Source organism: Lepisosteus platostomus, chromosome 12 (genome assembly GCF_059453375.1).
Source record: "Lepisosteus platostomus isolate fLepPlt1 chromosome 12, fLepPlt1.hap1, whole genome shotgun sequence".
Classification (NCBI taxonomy): domain Eukaryota; kingdom Metazoa; phylum Chordata; class Actinopteri; order Semionotiformes; family Lepisosteidae; genus Lepisosteus; species Lepisosteus platostomus.
In genome coordinates this window covers 11,259,295-11,279,320 of record NC_142622.1, presented here as the reverse complement: position 1 = coordinate 11,279,320, position 20,026 = coordinate 11,259,295, and the positions used below count along the sequence as shown (strand labels likewise).

Below are 20,026 nucleotides of genomic sequence, written 5' to 3'. Positions count from 1 at the left end.
ACAGGGTCCAAATGGTTTCTTCTCATTTGGAACCTCCTTTTGTATGTGCTCATGTTCTTATGTGCTAAGGTTTAGAGGCTTAACAGGCTGGATCATGATTTCTATGGCAACATGGGAGCACATGAATCTTCAGAGATGGGACACCGATCTATTTGGGCACCCATCCATACCTGCATTTGTACAGCTGTGTGCAATGGAAAAAGACTACCAGGTGTGGGGCAGAATCCTGCTCAAGAGCGAAAAAAAGCTGTGTCCATGACCAGGGTTTGTACTGGTTAATTTCCAGTTATGAGTCCAGGGCAGTGATGCCCCATACAGTATGTAACAGCTTACAAGATTACAAATATCTCTCTGGCAATGGTTTCCACATAACAATGCAACATTATTTATTTGTATATTAAACAACATTTTAGGTGAAGCTGGGGTGAAAGTTATGAGAGGTCCATTTCTTAAATTATTTGTATGTCTTTCATTAACAGTTGGTTATGTTGAGTTCACTGTGGGAGAAACTACATGTAATTCTAAACCCTTTATGTTTTGTTTCACGGTTTGGGTACACTGCACACAAATGCTGGGTGTCAGATTGACAAATGAAATCTCACAAATGTAAGCATTGAAATATAGAGAACATTCTATATTTTTAGTAAATTGTTCAACGTTTATCAGTATTTTATTATCCTCAAATCACCTTCAAAGACCCATCCATCCATTTTCTAACTGCTTCATCATGTTCGGGGTCACAGGGAGTCCAGAGTCTATCCTGGCAAGCAATGGGCACAAGGCAGGATACACCCTGGACAGGGTGCCAATCCATCTCAGGGCAGACACAGACACAAGCACACATTCACACCAGGGCCAGTTTTCCCAGAAGTCAATTAGCATACCAGTATGTCTTTGGATTGCAGAAAGAAACCGGAGCACCCGGAGGAAATTCTCGCAAACTGCACATAGGTAGCACCCCAGGAGCAGAATTGAACCCAGGGTCCCAGTGCTGTGAGGAAGCAATGTTAACCACTGCATCACCATGTCACTCCTCTTCAACGACCCTTGATCCAGTTCAGGATCACAGCGGCCCGGAGCCTGTCCTGGAAAGCATTGGGTGCCAGGTGGGAGAAATCCTAGATGGAACGCCAGTCCATCACAGGGCACATACAGACGCAGACACACACTCACACCAGGGCCATGTCTTTGGACTGTGGAAGGTTGTATAGTCCTTTTTAAAATATCAGTAAATATTTCAATATGTAATTCATTTTGTTTATGATTTGTAATTCATAGAAAAAAATGCCTTTACAGTTAATTGGAGTGGAGCAATGAAGATCCCAGAAAAGAGCTAAATGGCAAAAAAAATGCTCATTGCAATTGTGCTATTGCAGGATATTTCCAGTTGCAGAGAGTGGGTACAGCCGAAAACACTATAAACTGCATGGCTGCTGGGCTTCCCTGTTAGTACTGTTTATACGAATATAAATCATGGGATCATACGTTTTCCAAAATAGTTGCATCGCCTTTTAAACAAATCGTAAACCTACATTCTTAAATAGGGATAAAATGTGTTTTGTAAACAAAATAACATGTAGTCATCTTCCAGTAGGCCATGTAAATTCTTTTAATTTAATTGTATTACAGAAATAACGTTCTGCAAATATTTCTAAACAAAGTGTAGGGGTTTCACATGGCAAACATGTGATGTGTAAACAATGCAAAATCAAGACGTGTTAAAATAACCGACAGCATCTTTTTCACATAACTTTCACAAAACAGCTTACAATATCTATGTGATAGTTTGTGAACATTAAGATTTTATAAAGTTTACAGTTTTCTGAAACTAAGTCAATCTTATTTGTCATGCTGTGATTTCTTAGTCTTTATAAAATCCAGCTTTTCATAGGTCTGTCCAGAGTTGGTTGGGTTCTGCTTCCATTCTGAGGTTCCCACTCTGAAGAAGAGAACTTGAGATCCTGATAACTGCAGAACTCCCCTGCATAAAGAACACTTACTGTATATGAACTGAGGATAAAGAGATGTGCCCTGTTTGTTAAGGCTGAATTTACTTGAAACTGAATACCTATTTGTGAATTCTGGTTTTCATTTCTGGGTTGAGTGTGGGTACATGGACCGGGCACATAGGATTCCAAATGCAAGCCAATCAAATACCTTTTAGGAGTTGCAAAGGTAAATTAAAAGTGGTGTGCAGCCAATGAAGGACACTGAGAAGAGATGACAGTGAGGCTACACACCAGCGCTATGTAGGAGAGTCAAACTATCCTATTAGATGGACAGTGAATCAAAGAGAAGCAAAGGCCATCGACCTTCTGTCTGAAATTAACTTGCCACAGAAGAATTCCTGTTTTTCCTTTTGCAGAAGTGTCCATACCTTTTACTAGATTCGAACCCTTCATCGCCTCTCTTTTCCTGGAGACCGGATCTCCTTTTATTCTCAGGCTTCTTACTTTTTCTGTCACGCGCCCGAGATCTGGTTCTTTTTTTTTGTTTTTCAAATCTATAGAATGTCTGCAAACATGGACAAAAGAAAACCACACTAAGAACGCAAATTCCAGTCCTACCACTATCTCGGGAGTTTCCACAATCGAGAACTAGAGAGTAAATAACAAAAAACACCCTTGCATTAGTAAGCAACACATTTTTATTTTTCTCACACCATGAAAGTGCTTTTTTATCCATATCGGCTATGTATAACTGGCAAACACAAAAATACTCAAAATTGTTTCACACGTTTGTTCTTAAGACTTAAGTCACAGCCCAGATGTAATCAAATTATTTAATGTATTCCAGCAAGTTTATTTTTTTCATTTTTTATTTTCAAAATTGTATTTACAAAAATCACATTGCACGAGCACAGAATTCAGAAAATCAGCTTTGAAAACCCTGATGTTTTGTGCAAAACTGGGCTTTGTGCACTATTTCGATACTGTACTGCATTATACTCATTATAATTTTATCGTTGGTTTTGTTTTTGGAAGCAGTCATTTTTCCTTATAAACATTATTTCCGGAACGGGTACATTTTTGTATGGACCTGTAAACATACTTGGTTTCAAATCCAAATACCTCTTTGGAAAACTGTCCTATCACAGCTTAACCAATTATAAGACAACTGTTTTGTAGACATTGAAAGTGATAAAATATAATTCCACTACAAAAAGCTATAAACCACAGAAGGCTTAATTATATAAATATGCTGGTTATTAACCCATTTACACTATTTTAAAAACACAGGTTCATCTTCTTTCAAAGTAATAATTTATTCATAGAATTGCATTTATTGTTATCATTGCAAACACATAAACCCAGAATAATGTTTCACATTTTTGGTCAAATAAAGGTCCATGTCATATAAACAGTTGCCCATGCACAATTTATTTTATTTAATTTTTTTATAAAAAAGGCAAATGAAAATAGAAACTCTTTGATGGCTAAGCAAAAATAAACATTAGGTTTGTATAAACTGCAATACAAATACAATACAAAAATTATAAAATAGGATGAAGTAGCTTCAGCATGGCCAACATGCTGAAAAGTCCACCTTTGGCATTCATTACAAAACTGTATCTAAAAACGTCCCACATTATTTTTTTTCTGATAAATTATCTGAATTGAGAATGAGCTTCCCAATCACCCACACAATGCAAACAAAACCACTGAGGTATATTCTTCATTATCTCTGTCAAGCATTACACGCGATGAGAGTGATGCATGAAAGTGCACAGGAATTTAAAACTCATGCCAGTCCCATGTATGTAAACAGGGTGTCCATTTGGTGGTTTTAAATCGATTGAACGGATGTTCAACTTTGGCACGTTATCCCAACGTTAAGAAAAGGAACGTCCTTTTTGATTTAGTCACAGCAGCAATGATCCGTCTCTCCTGGCGACACATCGCCACCTGTCGCCCAGCCAGAATCCTCTGTGGAGGAGTCCGAAAATCATCACAATGTAAACATAATGAAAGGGAATGGGACGTCACACATCAAACACCATGTCGTATTGCTGCTCTTTTTTCCTCCTTCCGCACTTAGTAATGAGTACCACATACAACGTCAAGAGCATGACCCAGTAGCAGGCATACAGTATTGCACCAATGATTAAAATAGTCTGTTCCGACTCCGAGAAGGGCTTTTTTGTTTCTTGGTATATCGTGAAAATAACACCACCCAAGAGGATAGAGAACCACACTGATATTGGAATTAGCCCTATGAAATTGACCACGACTGTTTTCCTACCTGATGTGCCCCAGCCTGCTTTATTGATGGTTGCTATTGCGAACATCTTAGCTGGGAGCAAACTGGACATGTACAAAACCGAGTAGAAGGACATGAAAACCATGACAATGTTGCCACGGAGACAGCTGGCAAAGGACGACTTGATGAGGCCCACCAGCTGAACAGTCAACAGGAACAAAAGGATGTTCCATATTCTCCCTCGATAGAACAGCTGGATTACTGTGGCAATAAGAAAGAAGGGGAAGAACCCAGTGATCACAGCTTCATAGGTCATCCACAGGTGGTGCTTATGAAACCACATTGCATTGTACAGCCATTCTCTGAAATAGGATTTACTCCATCGTGTCTGCTGGTTCAACCACCGTAGATATCTAATGGGGGTTTCTGTTAAGCACTTGGACCTGGCGGTGTACTTGGTGGCATATCCAAGGCTCAGTACACGGTTTGTGAGGTGTCTGTCATCTCCAAAGCTGCATTGACTGCCCAGGAACTCTTGGTTATACCAGTCCTCAAGGAACTCGTGGAGGAGGGAATTCCTGTACATCCCCAGAGGTCCGCTGATGCACTGCACGCAGCCAAAATACGACTGGCAGGCCCGCTCGATGTTGAAGGCCATCCAGTACCTCACGCTGCTGAGGAACGATATCCAGGATTCGTACTTGTTCAGAATCTGAAACCAGAGAGTGAGAAGGCATAACCAGTGCAATTCCTCGCTGCTGAATCAAGTGCATGTTTCAGTTATGGACTGGGCAGGGAATCTCAGTTCTACTTAAAGAGTTAGACAGTGAAAGCTGAGAAAAGAAGACAGTCTGTACCGTATGATACATTTGTACTGTATCATTCTCAGAATATGCAATCCAGGCATTAAAATTAGTATCCTTTTTCACTGCAACTCCTTGCCCTTTCATGAAAGACCTATTCAAGGGTGGAGTTCATGGCAAAAAATTGTAACAGAAGTTTTGCGTTTACTCAAGGACATCCTTAAGTGAAGGGACCTACTAATTTAAAGTATTACAAGCATGCGTCATCTCAGGATTGTTTAATGTGTGAAGACAAGCGTGGAAACAAAAATGGGAAGGCAAATTTTTGCTGTGTGTTATGATCAGTGAAGACATGGATTTATAAAAGCCCCTGGAAATTATTTCAGAAAGGAAGAGTCAACCAACAATTAATTGAAAAGTTAATGAATCAATGTTAATATCTAGGAGTAATAATAAGGGTGAACATACTGCACTACTTTAGCCATATTTCAGCCGGATTATTTAACATTTTCACTCAATAAACCTTCAATAGTTTGTGATGCTTTACTCTCTACTTTCCTTGACGTTATTGTGTTGTTCCACAATTGCTTTACTATTGTATTTGCATCTGTCTTACAAACGTCTGGAGGTAAAGAGATCTGTTCTGATATTTCTCAGTCTACAAATTCTGTGATGTTTTTAACTAAAATTCAAATTCAGCCCTTCTATATCTGAATTATTTTGAACTATAATGGAGAGTATGAAATAACTTCAAATACTTTGACCACTCGGAATAAATACCTGCACATCGCCTCCAACTCCTCCCACCATTGGGTCTTCTTCTAACACTTTCACCATTTCAACGGAGCTTGCTGGGTCCAACATGGTGTCTGAATCACAAACCTGAAAAAGCATAAAATACATCATATCTAAAATACATCCCAAAACATTCTTGCGCACTTTATCTTCTGCACTAAAATCATGAATTGTGGACTACCAGAGAAACCTCTCTAATCCCCTACAGTAAGTACGTAATGATACTATTTAATGTTTGATGAGAATCATCATGTAATGTGTTCTCATACTATAGCTCAGGCTAAATTGTGAAAATAAATCCAGTTTCATTAGCTGTGTAGTCTGTATTTTCCCGAGATGACACTCTGAGTACCCTAATGGAAGATTAGGAAGGTAAATGAACATTGTTTTTACATTTTTACTGTTGTTTCCTCTACATTTTTACCATGCATTTGATCCTAGGGTTTTGGTGATGTGTTACTATGCTAGTGCACTATGTTTGTGCGATGGTACAAAACACCATTTTATAGATCATATTAAATGTTGTTGTTCTATCACAGAGTCCTTACAAGTCATTTTCTATGGGTTGCTCTTGCTACTGATAATTTTGTAGAGATTTCCCCAGAGTGTTTACTGGAATAAAAGAACACCTAAATACATTCATTATGCTCAGTACAGTATCCTGTTGTGCAGATAACAGGTTAGGAAAGTCTTATACAGACTTTTGGCCTTTCTAATGTAAAGCAAGGCTTTATACATGAATTTTAATTGGAAGTTGTTTTATTAGAACTCTTGAATCAATGGGGCCTGTAGACAAATCTGTGTACTGTTACTATAACTTTCCTCAAGGAATTTTATATGTACTGTAAGAGAGGGAAAGTTAGATGTCCTTTAGTGCTCTGAAAGAACATTTGTTATGCTGCACTCGAAAGGAAGCTGTTTTATACTCTGGTTTCTTAGAAATAGAAACATTGTGAGCATATAGTACAGTGCATTGAAGCATGATTGTGAGTGAGAAAAGCAAGGTCTTGAATACGTAAAGGAAGCATGAGGTATATATTTCTATTTGTCTAACACCTATTGCCCTTCAATCACTAGTGGAAAGTGTTTTGAAAGCAATATTTGTCTTTCCCAATCATTGCAATGTTTTTATTTCCTCTCATTTACAATTTTCACATAAATGTAAGAGTGAAAACAAACATAAAGTAAAACTTCAAATGAAATTTCCTTTTGAATATGGAATAAGAGTGTCTTTGCCAAGGCACCCTGTGGCATCTTTTCTAACTAAATACTAAATAAAAGAAAATATACATTGGAAAAAAAAGTGAATTTGCCTACACTTAACCAACACAACGCAAATAATTATTGTTTGTAAGATAAACTTGTTGACTTTCCTAAAATTAGCTGTTTAATTTTAACCTGCTTATTAATTATCAAAATGAACACTCCAGTGTTTCCTGTACCCATGGGGAAGAATGACATGTATTGTATATGATCCACTGGTGAGTTGGAAATGCATCCCTACATTCCCTGATATAAAGAAATAACTTTTTGGAACTGTTTGACATGATGTTTGCCCACTGTTGGATTTTCACAGACTTTTTGAATACACAGATACAGAGCACTTCATCCAAAAGGATCTTAACATAGTTTACACACAGAATGAATGAAGTGCAGAACCCACTTGGGTGACATGAGTGACATGAGGCATCCGTTATGTGCCACTCGCCCCACTGCACGGCACATCAGGTAGGAAAGTGAGAAAGTGCCTCACTGATTGAAGTAAGTGGGAACTTCAAAAATGGCCATATTGTGCAAAGCCAGGATACAATCATGCATTTCTTTCAGGACACTGGGGTTAACACTCTTACTTTTGGGATCTTCAATGACCATGTAGTCAAACCTTAATTTAGCATCTACTCTCATAGTTTCAATATCTCTAGTCACCACAGTGAGGCACTGGTTTGGAAATACTGGTCTAGATGAAAGAGTACCTCCTGGTCCAACAACAGCACATACAGTAGAAACCTATTTTTTGGAGGTCTCCCATTCCCAAGACCCAGCCTCGCTTGGCTTCTGAAATCTGATGATATCAGACTAGAAGCTGGTAATGCTGCTGCGACATTTTGATGGTGAGTTGATTTTGAAATGCATGCAAGTTAACAAAAGGGCAGAAGCAATGCAATATCTCTTTCAAGCTAAAAGCTGGTGATAGAACTTTGCTTGAGCACCACCATGTCTGACAAGGTCATGGGCCAGATCTGCTAGAAAATCTGCTTTTCTTTTTTGCTTTCATTTTTAAATTAATAATGCGTACTATGTTTACTGTATAACACCACTTTGAGTTTCTTGAAAAGCACTCACACAACTCTTAGAGTAAGACTATGTTTGGGTGCATTTTGAGGTTGTAGCCCCATAGTCATTCTTATGACCTGTAGATGGCACATTTTGAAAAAAATGTCCCATATTGTTGACATCTGTCTGATCTCTTGGCTCCTGCTTTTCAGTGATGGAGAGAAAAGGCTTTAAGAACCTTGGGGTGAAAAGCACTGTAAATACAATGAGCTTTTGTTATTGGAAATAATAATAATAGTGTACAGTTTTCCAATTTGTGAATTAAAGCAGTTTATAAACTACAAGTAATAAGGATCTTATTTAACAACACAATGTGATGAACCTGGTCAAGTCTTATCAAAACTCGAGCCTATAAAATTGGTAAGGACTGTAATTCTTGTGTTTGCTTTATTTAATATTTTAATGAGATTTATTACACTTATGTCTGCTTGTTTGGATAGCTGTTTATATTATTTTCACTGAATAATTATTGTTTTCCCTGTATCACACTAATGAAAGGCTATAATACAATTATTTATATAGAAACAAAGTTCTTTGTTAAGTTGAAGTAGAAGGTCCTATGCTTAAGAATATAAGATAGGATTTCCAGTCAATCTGGCATCTCTTTCTCTAATATTCATTTTCATATCCCTGTTTTTGACCCATCTTAATATGCTATTCATCAGGTACTCCTACAGATAATTCTACGGATATCTAATCATCATAGAAATTTGAGCTGATTTTCTTCCATGTACTTAATGTTCTTCAGCCATCAGTAAGGAAAATACACAGAAAAGTCTGAAAATACTAGAACTCAATGATCAAATCAGTGGCTAAGGAGCTGCCCCTATGAGAGATTTGCAGATTTGCAGTAATGTGGAGGCAAATGAGTGTTAATAATGTTAATCTACTGCTTGGAGAAGCATAGTTTGCCATGTTTAAAGAAAACAGGTTTCTCAAAGATACTGTATGTGCCCAGCCTTTGTTGGCCATGCTGAAGCTACTTCATCCTATTTTATAATTTTTGAGGTAAATGAACATAACCGTGAAGATTCCTTTGACTCAATCTGTCCATTCAATAACCATGCCATCAGCGGAAACCACAGATAAGTACATTTACTTTTTTGTGAGAGGTTAGTCTGTATAAACCAGCCACATGGCTGTGAACATCCCTGTCTGTGGTCTGCAGGAGAACTGTGATAGAAAAGAAAATCCTCAAGCTTCTGACAGTTCCATTCAGGGACGGTACAAATATTTGAATTGTGTGTCTGAGTGCAGTAGTCTCTACACATGGAGGGCGAATGAAACTCACAGACATACCAAATGGGCAAAATAAATAAAGGTCCAGCACGGGCAATAAAGGGGCTGTTTTCTAAATGAATAAAACATTTGTCATTTGACAGTGTTGTGCTTATGGATGGGTGGCCAGCACACACCATATTTAATCATCCCTGTGAAAAGATAATAGTGTAATTGCCTATTCTTTTTAGACAAAAAGAACAGGCAGAACATATTTGGAAACATTAAATCACTGATTTAGTTCTGCAAGGAAATCGAAGTTAATTATAAAACTACATTCTCAACCACAAAAGAGCAAATTTACAAGGTTACAATATGCTGGTTAACCTTTCATTGTACTCTGTGTTTTTCTGATGCAACTTTTGATACCCATTAAAAATGGTAAAAAATAAAGATAATTTACTACACAACTTTGAGTACGAGAGGAAAATGGTAGTTATGCTGAGGACTAATAAGAATATTTCAAAATTTTTGAAAATATCAAGGGCATTTTTGTTTATAATGTTTGAATAAATAACTCAACTGTGGAAATGTGGAAATAGTTGTTATAGAGCTATGAATTATCATGTAATAACCAATATCCTCAGATACTCTGGATAAGTCTAAACTCAGTTCAGTGTCCATGTGGTTCAATACAGTACATCTGACCTTGCTTTCAAAGATTATTCTGCATGGGGGGCATAGTATTTTTTTTTCCAGGAGAGGCACCAAGATACTTTTCTTTGGAAAACATACATATGATTTTGTACCAGATTGTCTGACATACTATTACATCATTGACAAGGCTGGATAATATATCACATGGATTCAACTTGTTTCGTGTAGTGTTAGTTTGAAACTAAAGAGTTTGGGAATAGAAACTGGGAATAGTTTTAAGTTGTATCTCAGTAAAGAGAACTGCTGTTAACCTTAAAAAACCACCGAACTACATACGCAAAGCAACCTGTCATTTAAACAAGTACAAAAGCTGCTTTATTCAGAACATATTTGATTTGGCACAACCTCTTGCTGCCGAGACTTACCTGCACATAATCCACACTCTTCCCAAGGGCTTTAAAGGCTGTGTACATTACTTCTCGCTTTCCTCCCCATTTCTGCATTATGCAGATGCATTTGTTGGACAAGACCAAGTGGGTCACATGCTTCATGCTTTCCAAGTGGGACTCGTCAGTTTCGTCAGGCCCTTTGTGGTGAAAGTTACTTTTCCAGATGTAAGAAGCAGCCTTGTCCCTCCCCATGACGTCTTTAAAGATGTCCATCATGTAGTTATCGTCCTCGTTGTTTCCATCAATTACCATGATCACTTTTATCCCGGGGTAGGTAAGTCTTTTGACGGACATCAGACACTTTCTTAGGTAGTTTGGGTCTTCCTGGTAAGCAGCGATGCAGAGGGCAAGTGTTTTGTTCAATTTGATGGGAGTCTCCAGGGATCTCCTCATTTTCCGGTGCTCCAGGTAGGCAAAAAGGCTTTGGATGATGAGATGCAGGGCCAAAATGGCACCATAAAGTCCAAATGAGAAATAGTGATTGTCAGTCGCAATGAATTGGTACCCCTTAATATAGGCAGCGGTGATTCCCAGGAGCAAGGATACTCCAAACATTGTCGTCCCAAATACCCTCAAGTAGGTTATGACTCTGTCACACCTCATCTGAAAATAAAAACAGTAGGTAAGGTGTACAGAAAATACAATCTGAAAAGGTTTCGGAATGTGAATTTTGCATTGACAAGCAAGTAGAATGAATTCTTTGTTGTTTTGAAGACCCCCCAGCCAGCGCCTGATGTTCCCCGGTGGTTCACAGATCACTTCTTGAGGATCGGTAACTGCTATTGTTATCATCTGAATGTTTTCCATTTATGTAGTTAATGGTATTAGACATACATTGTGTGCCTAGTGCCTGTTTTCATCACTTTCACAGTAGGTCTCTTAAACATGCATTAGTTTTCAAAAACTGTTAGCAGGAAGTTGTTTTGCTTCATGATTAAACTTTCATCTGCTTACTTTGCTGTAGGTTTCCATTGTGCTTTTCTTGTTGAATTGTATTTCAGTGTCTTCAATCTGGTTTAATTCATGGGTGTATACATTATGTGTTCAAATATGTTAGCAGGGTCTAATTGCTGTATTCATAAATATAAAGTAAGTCTGTCTCACTTGCTCACATGTTGTATCAAAGCCATGGCAATTTGTGCCAAGATTCAGTACTGTAGCATTTTCCCATCTGCTTGGCAGTTTAAAGCAGTTAGAAGCAATGCGCACCACCCCTTTACATCATGTGTTTATATCGCTGTGAAACGACATCAGCAAGGAAATTCGGTAAGGCGTTATTTGAATGTTGCTTTATAATAGATAATCCTTCAGAACTACTTCACAGGACGTTATGATCACATTCACAATCCTTTATAAGAACACGCGTAAAGGAAATAACGTGTCTATAAGAGGTGGGGACATTCGTTTTAGCACATTCCTTAGCCTGAATCGAACTGAGGGTTAGAAATGAAATTAAATGCCATGACCTCTTGTGCACACGTTATGTCCTTAGCGCATTCACACAAGTATTATACTCGTGGTTGTGTAGCAGTTATAAAGGGATTATAAAGCCATTATACAACAACATTGAAATAAAGCGTCAATTCTGGAAAATTTCGCTTTGCCACAATGTAGAAGTACTACTCACAGCTAAAGTGGATTCCACGTTTTAAAAAGCACTTTCCAGTTCCATGTTTACCGAAACGCTGACATTTCTTCTTCACACCGCGACATATCAATGAGCACAGAAATGCATGGTGTCGTGCATGCTCGTTTTATTACAGTGAAAATATGTGCTAACACTTTGAGAATAAGACTGTATAATGACAGTCCTTAAGGTCTTTTGTCAGTAAAATTCTGAAAATCAGTATTTGCATTCACGAAACGTTCCCTGAAGGCAGTCATCAGTTAAAACAATGTAGTAATACTCAATTTCTTATTGTTATTTCATTGTAAGGTTAATTTAACGCTGGAGTTTCCAGCGTGCATTCATTTTTTAGGTCAACGAACAATGTCTTTTTACGAGAAGTAAAAAACATCTAGAACGTTATTTCATCGCACTGCAGTTTTTTCATCGTTTAAAACAAATGAATAAAAACTAAAAAGTAAAATATGTATATAGCTGTACACTTATACAACGTATAAAGAGGGTAGGTAAATATGAACGTTGAACAAAAATTGTGTAAAGTTTGTAAAATATCCTAATTTAATTAAAATATTTAAAATAGTTAAAGTTCAATGGATGAAACTGGCATTGGAAATAGAAGAATCGACATCCAAACACGTTACTTGTTTGCATGGCTTGTTTTAACGAACCTTGTATCCCATAGATAAGGGAATTTGACTTAAAATTTAAATGTAACTTATGAGAGAAGGTGACAGCCCCGTTTTCGCTTTAACTCTCTTCCCATTTAAAACACATCGTTAACATAGCAAATGATCAAAACACGTCTTCAACCATAACGATGTGTTAACCGTGGTCAGGCTTTTCATTGATGTGCCATCTACATGTAGTATCTGAACCAACAGATACGTGCGACAGCTCTGGATTGGGTGGCCCGATCGCGATTAGATTGTCTGACAGCCCAACTGTACATTTTCACAGCTTTCTTTATTTGTTGATTGCCTACGAGTGGTTCCTTATTCAGCATACGCTACCGTGGGGGTAAACGTTTTAGGTTCTCTACATTCCAATACGGAAATTCAGTCCCTGGGGCTGAAGCAGCGCTCTGCCAATTAGCGCAGTTATCAGCTTGGCGGAAACAGACGGTGACAGCTTTCCACACGACGATCTAAGCGTCTCATTGTCAGAAGACGCTTTTCTCGCTCGCCTCATTCATCAAGAGGACTGACACGACGTGCAGATTGGAATTAAATAAGAAAGGCGGGGAATGTAACGTTGCAATTAGCACGATTCAACAGTAACTGCGTTGCGCTGTGTTTAAGGGGGAGAAGTAGCTTCAGATAACACCCCTCCCCCTTAGCGGCTGACACCCTCAGGCTGCTGCTGGTAGGTCTGCCCCGGTAGTCGGCATTTGCCCCACACAGACAGAAAAAAAAAAACAACCCTAAAATTCGAGCCCAGCAACAACTGAATAAGATCCAGCACGTTCAATTGAGAAATTAGAAAACATTCCGAGTGAAAGACATTTTATTTTCAACTAAGCCATTGAACTAAAGGTTGGTAATTTGCTAACATTCTTTAAAAATGTGAAAATGCAAAGCAGTATGAAACAATGTGCTCTGAGTCGTATTTTTTCTTCAAAAGCTCACGTTATCGTCAATGATAACGTTCATGACACAGACTGGGAGACCTCAAGCTCAGAGCAGCGTCTACTGTATGTTAGCTACAAGTTTAAGGGAAAAGCATCAGTGCCAAACCTTCCCCACCAAGAACCACAGCCCAGTTCAATTTGCCTTTTAAAGTACTACCTTGGCTATTCAAACTTTATAGTGCATCCGATGGCTGATTAGAGTACAAAAAGCTACAGTTTGGTTTCCAAGATCATCATTTCAAGAACTCATTTAAACAGAAAAGGGAAACCAATTGCCTCTTAAATTTCTATCCTTTGTGCTGTAAAAAATCTATTTGAAAACAAAGGGCTGTTTTTTGAAAGTGGTGAGGTGTACATAACCTATACTGTGTAATATGAGGGGAGAAACAGACGCCACAATACATTCTGATGTTCATTGAATCAAACAGTCATTCATTAGACTGTGACTTTGAAGACATAAGAGAAACAGGGACAAGAGTAAATTTTGAGGTTCTATTTCAATTACACAAGCAGGAGCTTAATATGACCAGTTGGTCTGTTTCATCAATAATCTTTCGAGACAAGGGTACTGTAATTCCAGCGCAATGTTGATAAATTCCATAAAAATAGTATGTCAGTAGGTACACCAACAGCCAGGAATGGAATGGTGTGTGAATGCTGGGAATGCTTGGTGAGATTGGTTTGGCTTCGTCTGCTTGGTTAATGGGACACAGGAGGAGGAGGCTCGAAGCTCGAACCCCATTCAGACAGAGTGGACCAAGGGGCAGCTGCCATGTGGAGATGAGGCTCATGAGGGATGTGCTTGAGACAAAATGCAAAGGGAGGTATCTGGGTTTAGGATATGTAGCTAGTATTATATTGGTGGTGACGAAGTACAGCTGTGTGAGATTGTCTTGTCGTTGTTATCCCTCCTGAACTTCGGTTAATAACTTCCATTTATTGAGGTCAACGATGTGTGTGTGAGAGAGATGACAGTGATCTTTGTGGTTATTGAGTGGGTGGGTCTTCCTCCCAGAGACAAACACGACACATATGCCAGCTTGGGCTCCTTCTGCTGTATCTAACCATATTTCATACTTGGCAGTAAAACTCACAGGGCCCTGGGGAGAACATGCAAACTCCACACAGGTGGCACGTGAGTTCAGAATTGAACCAAGAGCTTTGAGGCCTAAAGGCTGTAGATTCTCCAATGACAATCATTAGCAATCACTACTGTCTGATGCGGGAATCAACAGAGTAACAGAAGAAAAAAACGCTTACGTTTATGTCGGTGTTCTGAGGACTTCAATTTGGTCTAAGAGTAAAACAATAATTGCTGACGCTACAGTACAAGAGGTTAATACAGACGTCTTATTAATTATTTCTACCTGAACTTTCTACGAGGTGATTTATCTGCCCATGCGTTCCTTTCCTACAAAGGTGAAGATAAACAAATGCATCTACGCTTAATACATCGAACTAGTCACAAAATACTGCCAGTGTACCGCTATCCTCTCCTTATCCTCGGATAAGCTACCTTTTAGTCTTATCACAATAATGGTTACGGAAAAGGGGCTGAATTATAAATAAAATTAAATTGACTTTGCTTGGATAGCGCTTGTAAGTGGTAAAAATGAAAAATGAATTCCCCCCTCAGGCTGAGTACGGTCTAAGAAAACCGCCGGCATGCGCTTATAGGCTTTCAAACTGGGTTGAACTTTTTTCTCCCTCGTCATTGGCTGCCTGGAGTATAATTTCCCTGTATGACATAACCTGGAATTTAAGAGGCGGCGTGACGTCAGGTCTTGGTCTCATAATTCTAACTTAAATCCATCGCAGCCATCATTAGCATTAAATGATTTGGATTTTTAATGTTATTCAATAAAGCGCGCATCGCACAAAATCTATGTAGCTGGCTCAATTTCTCTGCGTATCAACCGCTGGTTAGGTTTACCTTTCGCATTCCAGGTTAAAGGAAAGGTGAGGATTCGGGTTGGGGCTGAATACTTCAGATTCAAAGAGCTTTATTGGTGTATATAATTGTAGCATTACCAAAGCGATAGCAATGGTAAAAAAGAAAAGCTTCAACGCTCTCGGATTTACTGCTGCCGCGCTGACAATTTTCCTGTGCGCCGCTGGAGAGGTTATAGCGCTGACAAGGACTCCACGTGTGATAACAATGCCCCACCTCCGCCTCTTCCTTCAGCAATACCTTAACATGATGCCGTACGGAACAATGTTCTGCTGGGGGCATTTCCAGATAGAGGTCACTGTGATGAGGCTCATTCTGCATGTTCTGGGGTTGTACTGCATTCAGCGACGCCGGGCACGTTTCTTCTTCTAGCATCAACCATCAAAGGACTAGTCCATGTGGCTGAGTGCACACTTGACCATTTGTCTTAACGCTCCTGTCTGAATGAGACCCCCCGAAACTACCGCTCAGTTGTTTTTTTTTGTGTACGTGACATTCTAAGTGCTCGATTTTTTCTCGAGGAAAAAACATGAAAAAATCTATAAAAGCTCTAATAGTAATAGTAATGCCCTCGACAGGGTTACAATAGAACGTCTGTCCTCATTTACCAATCAGGTACCTATTTGTGTCGTAAAAGACTCTATTCATGGTTGCTTATCCGTTACTAATGAGGGAGAAAATCTAACAAACGCCAGAAAAATACCCTTTTATGATAAAAATACATAAAATGATATGCGCTAGTTCAGAAAAGATATACTTTCATACCTTGAAGCAGCTTTATGACGGAGTCTTGTTCTCCTGTGGGATGGAACTTCTGCAGTCTGATGAGGATCCCTTTTCAGCACTGGAGTGAAATTGGATGAAACTTCACAAAAGCATGTCTAAGATTTTAGTAAAAACCCAAAGTAAGACAATTCCAAGGCAGTGCAATATCCACGTTTTCTTTCAAAGCTCAGGAAATTTTTTTCAAGTTTTCTTTTTTTTCCTTCTTGTACTTACATCATATAGTCTACATTTATACTGCACTTATGTATATATTATATTATCTTGTCAGTTCTTTGGTAATGTAATTTGTTATTTTTAAGAATAAAAAAACGTTATTCCTTATTATAAATAGTAGTCAGTGTTACTGACAAGAACTCATCTAAATTCAAGTTTTTTCAAGCATACAGATTAAAGTCTTGAACTGTCGAATCATTCTACTTGTACCACTTTTTCTGCATCTGTAATTTCTTCCAGACGTCGTAAGTTTATGCTTCCTACAGCTCTTGCCTTCCAAAGAGTCTTTCAACCAGGGAGAGTTTTTGGAGGTTGTTTTAATAAGGGGGGAGGTAGGGGGATAAGGAGGAGCGAAGTCTTTTAAAAAAGCTGCCCATTCAAACTTTTTTTCCCTAAAGTTGTACGTCTGCCAATTAAGCCCAAGAGCTGAAAAAAAAATGGATGCAACGTTATAGGATTCCTTGTGGAATATTTAGTTTAAAAGCTTTATGATTAGTTTCCAAGCTTTCTGAAATATATACGGATAAAGATCTATCTTCAAATTATATTTTTAAGAATGAAAAAAATATATGTGTATAGTACATTAATCTGTGTTTTATATTGTCTTAATAAATATCCATTATCCAAAAATGTTACTTTGCACTCCATTAGTAATCAATATGTATTATATATTCTTAACATTAAATTATTCTGAAATACCTAATAATAAATACCTATAATGTCTTGTTAATATCCTAAAGTATTAAGACGAACAGCGTTTTTTTTTTCATTTCATTGATTGCGGCTATAACTTCATTTTATAGCTCGTTTTAAAACAGCATACTTTTCGCCAGCAGGGAGCGCCACATAGTTCTCTAAAAGACGTAGTCCCGATTACAGCAGTCGGAAGGTCGCCTCTTCTTCATATTTGTCATCGACTTCTCTTTGCTTTAAACAAGCTTATTTACTTGTGTATGTAACCGTCAAATCACAGTTTCAGGCCCGCCTCAAGTCTTTTGGACGTTTTAAGATTATTAAAATAATTGTTCCTATGCTTTTTTAATGGGACAACACTGGAAATGCAACAGTTGATTAAGATAATAATGTAAATTAATTAGAAGCAATCGACCTTAAAAGGCCATTTACAATTAAGAATTCATAACGTCTCCCACACATAGTTTATAATAAATATTTACTTAAACTACTGAATGATGCAGCAGACCCTCTAGTGCTTAAGCATCTGTGTTTTCTCATCCACAGATTCTCCATTTACTAATTTATAACACTGCTCCAGCAGCGTGTTCACTGTTCAGTTCCTGAGCTAGTCACAGGAAAATCTATATCATCCTTTCAAAGAAAACTTTCCATCTGACTTGTCAATCACTAACCCCAAAATTGTTATAGGTTTTACAGATGTAACTGTAGATACATACATCAGCTTGTGTCAGTTTCAGGTCCTAGCCTGGCAGATGATATCACACTAATATAGCATGTAATAAAATCAGATGAAACCAAAAATATCTCACATGTTCAACTAGAAAAGCCAGAATAACTGCGTAGTGAACAGCTCCAACACTTCATTGCTGCAGAAGCTGTCTTCTTATAAATCAATATAATAATGTTAATTTACATGTATTAGGTAAATTTATGGAGCAGCTCCAAATATTTTAGTGGAGACCAATTCAGAATTAGAGCACCTGAATTCTGTACGGTGGTTGTCAGAATGGATGTGGCAGCTGAGGTAGAGGATCTTCCTGATGTCATTCAGTATTCTGACTGAAATGCCCACACTTTCCACATCTTTAATTATTAATACGTCAGTGAGGTAAAGCCTTATTTATTTAGGATTTAGGATTCTTAAAACATGCACATGCATCATTAATTTTCAAGGTAAACAGGTGATTTAAAAGAAATTTTCTTGGTACAGAACAACATTAAAATGTTACCATCAGTAGAAACCATTTAACCCCTCTTGAATTACATAGTTGCTAGAGAGTATTGCTCTATCTACACCATCAAACTGTTTCTTGATGGAGCCCAGTCAAGCATGGTCATTTACCTTGGTCAAAAATTAAAAACTTAATAAAGAAGCATCTTCTTTTTCTAACCTAAGTACTCACCGGGGCCTACATTTCTTGCTGAACGTCTTCAATTTATTTGGCAACCTTTTGAATATTAGTGATTTTCTTATTGAAACCTTTATTTCACTGGTATGTCAATTGAAATTAAGCTCTCATTCACAATCACAGTCTGGCCAAGAGGCTCTATGCCATCGTTGGGCAGAAAACAAAGCAGTCAAAGAGCACTCAATAACATGTAAATTACATAACACACTAGCGTCAACAAGTGGAAGTGTCAGACTGAAAAGATTTAATCATACAACTGAAGATGCTTTCTGATACAAAGGTGGATATTTTCAGTTTACTCTGCAGATAATTCCAGTTAGTTGAAATTGATCTCCAGTGGATTGTAATTATATTCAAAATGCTAGCTCCTTTTGAAAAATTCGACTGTATCCAACGCTACGACTAAGAATTTAAGACAACACAGAGAAATGGACAAAGTAGAGATATGAAGGTATTTCTCCAATTAACTTAATTCAAACCAACAAAAATATTTGAAACATTTGTCCAATTGACCAAAGAATGCAGTAAATGATGATTGCAATATGGAGAACCAGTGAAAAATCTTATGATAGAGTTTGTGTTGTAAATAGCAACATCATATTTCAGGGTAAAAGGTACAGACATTTGAACTATTACAAGTTCAACTATTACATTACCTAAAGGAACATGTAAAAAAAAAAAGTTTGCTGTAGGAAAAGAAAAGAAGTCTAGATGTGATTTTAGCTTGCAATTTATTGAAATGAGTTTTCAAAATGAAATTTCTAGCAAACCAGATGTTTAAATTTTTATAAAGGATATTTTAGCAATTAAAACCAGAACTTTGCTCCGACTTAAAGTAAAACATTTATGATAGTTTCTAAAAGAGATGTGAAGTTCTTTTTGTAGAATAACAACAACTCAGTTAAAGGGTTGCAGAAATTGCATCAAACATTGATAGACAATGCCTAATGTGGGTGAAGAATAAAAAGGTCTTAATTTTTTTAGGAAAACTTGATGAATTCCATTGCAACTAAGCTGTGAATTGGCCATTACTGATGATAAAGTAGGTCTAATTGAGTATAAGGTGGTGGAGGGAGCAAAGAGGTGAATATGACTGTTGACTATTGCGTGAACAATATTGTTAATAGAAATGGAGAAACAAGTAGTGCCCAGGAGATGTCCTTGTGGGATTCCATTAAAAATCGATAAGGCTATAGGACAAATTTGTCCAATTTTACACAGTGTGTATGGTTTTGTAAGTAATTCTGAAGGTATGTCTTGG

The 20,026-nt window shown here is 37.8% G+C and overlaps 1 protein-coding gene across 1 annotated transcript; it reads right to left on the bottom strand.

The window, feature by feature from the left end:
- Nucleotides 1-2,629: 2,629 nt before the first annotated feature.
- On the bottom strand, nucleotides 2,630-16,965 carry has2 (hyaluronan synthase 2). Its single transcript, XM_088600965.1, has 4 exons — nucleotides 16,427-16,965; nucleotides 10,433-11,059; nucleotides 5,784-5,885; nucleotides 2,630-4,912 (listed from the first exon to the last, which is right to left on the bottom strand). The coding sequence occupies exons 2-4, from the start codon at nucleotides 11,057-11,059 to the stop codon at nucleotides 3,983-3,985; spliced, it is 1,659 nt and encodes a 552-aa protein (XP_088457091.1). The 5' UTR covers nucleotides 16,427-16,965; the 3' UTR covers nucleotides 2,630-3,982.
- Nucleotides 16,966-20,026: the final 3,061 nt, after the last annotated feature.